Source organism: Nicotiana tabacum, chromosome 4 (genome assembly GCF_000715075.1).
Source record: "Nicotiana tabacum cultivar K326 chromosome 4, ASM71507v2, whole genome shotgun sequence".
Lineage (NCBI taxonomy): Eukaryota > Viridiplantae > Streptophyta > Magnoliopsida > Solanales > Solanaceae > Nicotiana > Nicotiana tabacum.
Genome location: NC_134083.1, coordinates 80726441 through 80734796, shown reverse-complemented (window position 1 = coordinate 80734796; position 8356 = coordinate 80726441). Strand labels below are relative to the sequence as shown.

Genomic DNA, 8356 nt, shown 5'->3' with positions numbered 1-8356 from the left:
ATCTGTATTTTGATCATGTGATAAAGTAATTGAGCTATCAATCATGCTAGAAATCATGTTTAGGCTATTACTGGCATTGTTGGGACCCATAGTGGTCTTTTTCTTGCTGTTGACTTATTGACTACATTGAAATTTCGTACTCAGTCATATTTATTCATTGCATATCTTATCTCACTCTCTGTTGCTATTTATTGTTATATCATATCATCATTTTTGGGCTAATTTCACGACATTGTGATCCCGAGAGAGAGAGAGAGACTGGATAGACTGATGATTGAGTGAGGTCGAGGGCCTGATTGAGAGTGACAATATGGGATCGAACAGCATGTTGCAGCATGTTTATTAATTTATACCTAAATTTGGCTTATTATAGCGCTTGGGCTGAAGGATCCCCTCCGGAGTCTGTACACACCCCCAATGAGCGCAGTTGATTATATTTGGGGATGGATCTTCCTCTGGGCTGGATTGGCCTTATGCAGTACTGAGTGACTGACTGTCAGTTGATGTATATATACATGGGATGGATCTTCCCTGGGCTGGATTGGCCATATACAATACTGAGTGACTGAGTATTCTGAGAGTGTGAGTACACGAGGCTTTTAGAGTGGTGCATTACATACAGCATGTGCATTGGCATGTAGATGTAGAGAGGTCATACTCCCCATATCATTCAGAATTTGATCTATTTTAATTGAATTGAGTTTAACGTTGAACTTGAAAGCATGCCTATATTTTTGTACTATTATTTCTATATTGAACTATACCTGCTGAGTTCATCATTAGCTTTCAGTCCAAATGTTAGATTTGTTACTTATTGAGTTGGTTGTACTCACGCTAGGTGCAGATCCAAGTGCTTTCGGTCACGGCGGGTGCTGAGTTGTGGAGTTCGGATTCTCAGAGACTATCGAAGTAGCTGCTTGGCGTTTCGCAGACCTTGTCTCTCCTTCCCTATCTTTCCGCTTATTGTATTTAGTTTTAGACTATCATAGACAGTATTCGTCGGACTTGTGATGTATAAATGCTCATGTACTCTGTGACACCCCAACTTTTGGGAACTTCCGCGTTGTGTTTTGGGTTTCTATCCATGTCTATGAGAACTTTTATTATTTATACTGCTTTAATTCAATTTTTGTTAAAGGTGTTGGAATTATTTCGTAATGTCGGCTTTCCTAGTAGCACGTTAGGCGCCATCACGACAGGTAGGATTTTGGGTCGTGACAGTAAGTGCACCAATGGTCTCTCCGTCAAATTAGGTGTTATATGTACAAATTTTCTAGAATTAATCTAATATTATATGTTGCCCCCCATGCTCCAAAGAGGTTGAATGGTGCACTTGGTTAAATATTAAGTTATTTATCTAAAAGAACATGAATCAATTCATACTTAATATTGTTTTTCCTCCTTTCTTTAATGGTACATTCATGTTCTCGATATCTTAGATTCGTCTCTACACACGGGTGACCTGCAATATAAACCCAATTATATCCAATAAGTAAAAACACCGGATGCGACCTAGTTTCTACCCTTACATTAATGTTAAATGGTTAAGAATAAGAAGGGTTATAGCTATTTATTACTATGAATCTCAAAGCGGGAATTCGCATCGTATGGCAATCCACGACGATTTTCAAAGTGTGAAATCACATCGTAGAGCAATGTAAGTCCTTGTAAGATTAAACAGCTAGTATTCTTGTCAAATTACTTGTCGCATTTGAGTTTTTACTACTTACAATTAAAAGGAATTCTAAGTAATAGTAAGAAAACATTTAAAAGAGATAGCTGAAGAATAAACTTCGTCAAGATTATTTTATTATTATCCGCCAAATCTTGGCTAATGCTAGAAAGGACAACTGTTTTATTTCGTCTCATGTTTCTGTATCGTGTTAGCCATTATTTACTCCATATAAAACTTCCCTGCACTCAACCCACCTGGCCCGGCGCACAATAATCGATCAAATAATAAAAGAGTCGAAGCTTGGTTTGACACTTGGACTATAGTAGGTGTCTAATTAAATAAATCATATTTTCTTCTTGCTATATAAAAAACACAAAGACTTACTTACTTGGCAATGGGGAAAGTCCATAAAATTTCTTCCTTCAGAAGTCTATTTTCAAGATCAGTTCTTCGGCCTTGCAAATCAATCATCCCCACTACAGCAATGGACCACGCCAAAAATCGAATTATAATTGATCATAGTCACCATATCAAGTACATGATTTTGTTCTTTGGTCTACTCTTTTTCTCCATTAATATCTTCACTTCTGCTAGCAACACCCCCTTCTTCCCTTGGCAACTCTCACTCTTTCACCCCTCAAAACAGGTAACATTTTAATTCTCTTTTAAACTTCAGTCCCATTTTCGCATTTCCCCGGGCCCTCTATATTAAGAGTAGTCTCGGCGCGATATCACGAGTTCAAACTGTAAAAATAGTATCTTGCAAAATGCAAGAAAATTGGTATCATAATAGACTCAATGCAGTTTGGCGGGAGCTTAATGCAACGAGCTACATTTTATTCTTCTCACGTCTTATATTGTTTGTTTTCTTTTTATGGGGTGCATGCAGTTACATGAAACAGTGTATATTAAAGATGATCTCGAAAAAGTGTTGGCCGGAGCAGCAACGGAGAATAAGACGGTAATAATTACTGTTGTAAATAAAGCATACATAGAGGGAGATAAACCAATGCTAGATCTCTTCTTGGATGGTTTTTGGGAAGGAGAAGGCACTAGGGAATTAGTGAACCGCCTTTTGATCGTTGCAATGGATCAAACCTCATATGAAAGGTGCAAGTTTATGCATCTTCATTGTTATAAGCTCGAAACAGATGGTGTAGATTTTGGTGGAGAAAAGTTGTTCATGTCCCAAGATTTTATCAAGATGATGTGGAGAAGAACCTTGTTCTTAGGTGATGTTCTTAAGAAAGGTTACAACTTCATCTTTACGGTATGTTTATGTGTCTTAAAAATTTGTTCTAGCAATTTTTCTAACATTCTTTGGGATGCATATTCCATGTAGTAAAAATGATGGTGCACAAAACATAGCATCGAATAGTGTGACGTAGGCATATTTCATGTAGTATTTCGAGGAAAAGAAAGTGAAAACGGGGAATAATAATTACAACAGTTTATCTAGGGAGAATTGAGAGAAAGTGATTAAGCTAGTCAATGTTTGCCGTTAAAAACATGCTTTTACACGTAAATCGAGCCGTAATATTTGGTTATTTTTTCTTAAGTTCTCCAACGTCGGTAAATATGTTTAGTGTAATTACTAACAAAATAAGGATCTGTTCCAAGTTAGTACTTTTGTAGTTCTTGGACACGGGCGGATGTAACGTATTACCTACGGGTTCAATTGAATCCATAATTTTTGACGCGGAGTAAAAATTTATAAGTAAAAATTCATTAAAATTACAAAAATAGTAGATTTGAACCCATAACTTTAAAAATATAATGGGTTCAATACTAAAAAATTTAAAATTGAACCCATAAAATTTAAATCTTGGATCCGCCTATGTTTAGTCTATGTTTTAACTTAACCAATTTCCATAAGACCCTTTTTCGTTTTCAAAGTTCTCATTGAGAACCAAGGACGATACGAGAATTGGAAATGTTTAAATGAATCTTTTTATACAAAAGTTACTTTTTGGGGGGGGGGGGGCGGGGGGAGGGGGGTTCTTTTCATTTTCTTCTTTCTTTTTTTCATGGAAAAAGGCTAAATTCATGGCAAGAAAAGTTGAACTAGTGTGTTCGCCGGAAAAAATCATTTATAGGAAGTTGTAAACTACTATACTTAAAGATTACTACTTTTTGGTCAGATTCTACTAAACAAACGCTGCTAAACTATTATGTGCCCTTGTGTTCAATATAGTACTAATGAGGAGTTAGCATGTAGCATGTTGGGGGAAGAGCGAAGACAACTCGAATTATAATGTCTTCAAAATTCAAATTAACCCAAGGCGTTTGTGATAATTAAGTTCCATATTTGACTTGGTTAGCAGTTAATGCATACGTTTTAATTTCAAGCATGATCATGTGCATCTTGTACTTTTTGCCTCTGACATAAGAGATCTACATGTGTCACAAGCAAGTCAAAAGTTTAAATCTAACTCAATTTCAGTTTCTATTATTTCGGCGTGAAATACGTACGGTCTTCTAGATCTGCATTTGGTTCTCCTAAATTCTTCTAGTTGGTACAAGTAGAATCACAAACCACCGGACGTGTATCATTTTTAGTTTAATTTGGTAAAAATTTATCAACGTCCTAATATTTACACCAGACCAATAGATACATGATATGTACCAATAGATGCATGATGTGTTTATGCATACCCTTCTTTCACTTAACCATGCTCAATTATTGCATATCTTCACCTTATTAAATCACTTAAGTATAATAAGTTAATATAGTGTGGTGTGAACCAAGGGCGTACATAAAAATTTTTGTAAGTGATGTCAAAATTTATAGGAGAACGGGAATAAATAATTTCTAGATAAAAAATAGTTTTAGTTCATTGGTTTTGTTAAGCATTAAGTTAGAGAAAGATCAGAGTTCAATTCTATAGTCACAATTTTTAACCATAAAGACTCTCTTAAATATTTGCCAAAATTACATACTAGTTGATGTGTGAACCTCTAATCTCTTAGAACAAATTGAAGCACATAACTAACATGTCAAGAGATAATTTATGTCAGTGGTGTTATTTTTTTAACTTACCTATTTCGTCACAATATTAATACATATATTTAATAAAAAAATCCGGCGAAACGGTGTCGCATGATACCGCTTCATTAAACGGTGTCCGCCCCTGGTGTGAACATTGAGTGCAGATAATTGCTAACAATTAATTTCTCTACGCTGACAACATAGAGTTATTTAATATGATCGGGTTAAGTTACCTATAATTGATACTTAACCTGAAAAATAAAGTAAATAACCAAGTGTAACAACTCAAAGTACAACAATAGTATAAAAATAGATTTTTATACTGTCAATATATATAACTTAAGTCGATCATTGACTTTGTTTGTCTATACATACAACAGGACACTGATGTGCTATGGCTTAGGAATCCATTTCCGAACTTGTACTTAAATCAAACCGTAGACCTTCAAATCAGTACAGACAAGTTCAACGGAAGCCAGTGGTCTGAAGAAAACCCAATAAACACAGGTTTCTACATGATCAAATCAAACAGCAAAACCATAGAATTGTTGGATGCTTGGTATGCTGGAAAAGACAACATTAATTCCACAGGATGGAAAGACCAGGATGTTTTGATCAAGTTAATGAAAGATGGAATGTTCAAACAATTGGATCTCACTGTTAGGTTTTTGGACACTCTTTATTTCAGTGGCTTTTGTGATGATAGTAAAGATGTTAACGTTGTTGCAACTGTTCATGCCAATTGCTGTCGTAGTATAAGTGCAAAGTTGGCTGATCTGACGGCTGTCCTTCACGATTGGAAAAGATTTAAGGACTCGGATGCAAATCAGACATCGACGTTTGGATGGACTCAGCATGTGAATTGCTGGGATTCTTGGAAAAACTGATGGGGAATTTTGCATATGCTGACCTGATTTTATAATTTATAGTCAATTATGATACTATTACAATCTTTCTAGTAAAGAAATATACGGAGTATAATTTTATGTAGTTTTTCTTAATACTTGCAAAAATATAATACGCATACATTGGTTCTTCAAAATGTGATGTTAGAATCGCCAAAGAGAAAACGATATATAACCTGAGATATTTTATTTTTGATGTCCAGGAGCCGTGATACTTTTTATACAAACAAATATTCAAATAGGATTGGTTGTTTTAAATTTATTTTCTTCTCAATATTATACTCTTTTCATCCTAGTTTATCAATTCTCTATTTTGTTGCATCATAAGATGTTTGATATCATGCTACACTAAGCGTATACATAAAATGAAAAAATAGAGTGAAAAGGTCTCCCCAACAATTAAAGGGATACTAAATTAACAATATGTGAGGTCGGAAATTTAGTTGTTTTATGTTCTAAGATTCTAAATTAACAATTTATATATATTCAATGAATTTTTTAAGATAAATACAAAGATTGAACCAAAGCTATTGGGTTCGGTCGAACCCGTACTCTAGCTCTGCCCCTGATTACAGGGACCATCCCAATTCCTTACTAGAAAATCTTTAATATTTTTCTAGACAAATTCTACAACTTTCAAAAATATAAATTAATCTAATGACTCCAATAAACATAATATAACATTATTTATTATTTAAATTTTAGCACTTTTCGCATACCATCCCTTTTGGTCGAAATCTTACATTCATAAAAATAGGATGTACAACAAACTTTAAGGATATAAAGATAAAAAGCGATCTTTCAATTGAAATTAAAAGAAAATTGTTGTAGTGCATTCTCCGCCAAGAACATTATATTAAAATTATACACTTGTTATCTTAGGGTATAAAACAGTACAGTACTAACACCAACGAGAAGGCACAAGAGAATTTAGAGCCCGTTTGGACCTAAGAAATTTTTTCCTTTTTCCAAAAAAAATTCATTTTTTTCGAAATTTGCGTTTGTTCATAAAATTTTCAATTTTCACTTGAATATGCATTTTGGAATTTTTTGAAATTTTGAAAAACTCCAAAAAGCTGTTTTTCAAAATTTTCACTAAGATTACTCACAAAACTTAAAAAACAACCCAAAATTATATTCATGTCCAAATACAACTCTAATTTTCAAATACCATTTTCACTTGAAAAACTTTTTCACTTTTTTTTTTTGGAATTTTACAATTCTTGTGTCCAAACGCCCACTTAGACATGGAGTGTGAAAAATATAAATAGTACGAACTAAGACGTTGGATACCGCAGGAAGAGGTCAATGGGCTTAAGACTTGAAGAAATTAGTACATAGCCATTTTTTGGACCGCTAATCAAATGTTAGCAAAATTATTAAGTTCAAATCCCGTGAACGATTTATGTGGTTCTTTCGTGTTTTAAGTAGGAAATTTTTTATAATTTGATTTTTCCATTAAAAAGTGGATATCTCCCTATTATGTTTTAAATAGTGGCTAAAAACTCATTAACAATAACGTACCCGGTATAATTTCACATTGTAGAAAATAGTGGCTAAACAACTCATAGCGGACACAAAAAGTGGCCATCCTACCCAAATATTTCCTCAAGACATGCGTTAAGGTTGGGCTTATTTGCGTTGTGTCTGAATGTATAAGTTCAAACCTAAAACCTCGTGCTAACAACACAAGAAAAGAGACATTTAAAAAGAGATACCAAAAAATAAAATATTTATCGTCACTTATCCACAGAAGGCCCTTTAACTATTTTTATGAATAAGAAGTTACCAATAATATATAATATTTAAATACCTTAAAAACATATTTTTTCAATAGGTATGATTGAAATTTGTTAAAATACATAGACAAGGCAATATATAAAATTTGAGAAAGATTGGTAGTGATTTGAATTGGTTTGGAGTTAAAATTCGTAATTGAAATTGAGTCAAAAAGGTATTTCTCGACACATGTATCTCGACGTATATCCACGTATATCAAACACATATATACATATATATACACACACACACACACACACACACACATATATATATATATATATATATATATATATATCCTCAGTGTATCCTCCATATATATATATATATATATATATATATATATATATATGGAGGATACTGAGAGATCCCTGGGAGATACAAAGATTTACATGATGATATACATAACTCGTTTTCTTCCATGTTCTTCATCTATTTCGAATGATAAAATAGCACGGGCTAGCCAGTTTTTGGACTGGTAATTCAAAAATAGTCGACGTTTGCCAAGTCATTGAAAAATAGCCACTATTTTGCTAAAACAGAGACCGGTCCAGCATAATATACTGGAGTTAGGTGCACCTGTGTTGAACTTCCAACATATTATGTTGGACCGGTATGCTTTGTTGGCTCCAGTATAATATACTGGAGTTCCAGCATACTTTGTTGGAGCTCCAGTATATTATACTGGAATTCCAGTATATTATGCTGAAGTATTTTTCGGATTTTGAACAGTGTTTTCGTTCACATTTATCTTTACATGAAAAGTGGCTAAATTTCGATGACTTTTGAAACTGTAGCTATTTTTGAATAACCACTTATAAATCTGGCTATTTTTGAATTTCTCCCATTTCGAATTGACTTAAAATTCAATTCAAATCACCTTGAATCTCCACTAAAATTGTTGCAAAGTCGAGATTCAAAGATATACCTAATTTGTTCCAACAATATCTACTAGAAACAAATTCCAATTTCGGAAACTCAAATTTTTGAACTTAATCTTAAGCGAGT

The 8356-nt window shown here is 33.6% G+C and overlaps 1 protein-coding gene across 1 annotated transcript; it reads left to right on the top strand.

Annotated features, from left to right (window-relative positions):
- The first annotated feature begins 2013 nt into the window (after positions 1 to 2013).
- LOC107786521 (uncharacterized protein At1g28695-like) lies at positions 2014 to 5634 on the top strand. Its single transcript, XM_075251164.1, has 3 exons — positions 2014 to 2321; positions 2565 to 2945; positions 5045 to 5634. Exons 1-3 carry the CDS (start codon positions 2070 to 2072, stop codon positions 5549 to 5551), a joined length of 1140 nt encoding a protein of 379 aa, XP_075107265.1. The 5' UTR covers positions 2014 to 2069; the 3' UTR covers positions 5552 to 5634.
- Positions 5635 to 8356: the final 2722 nt, after the last annotated feature.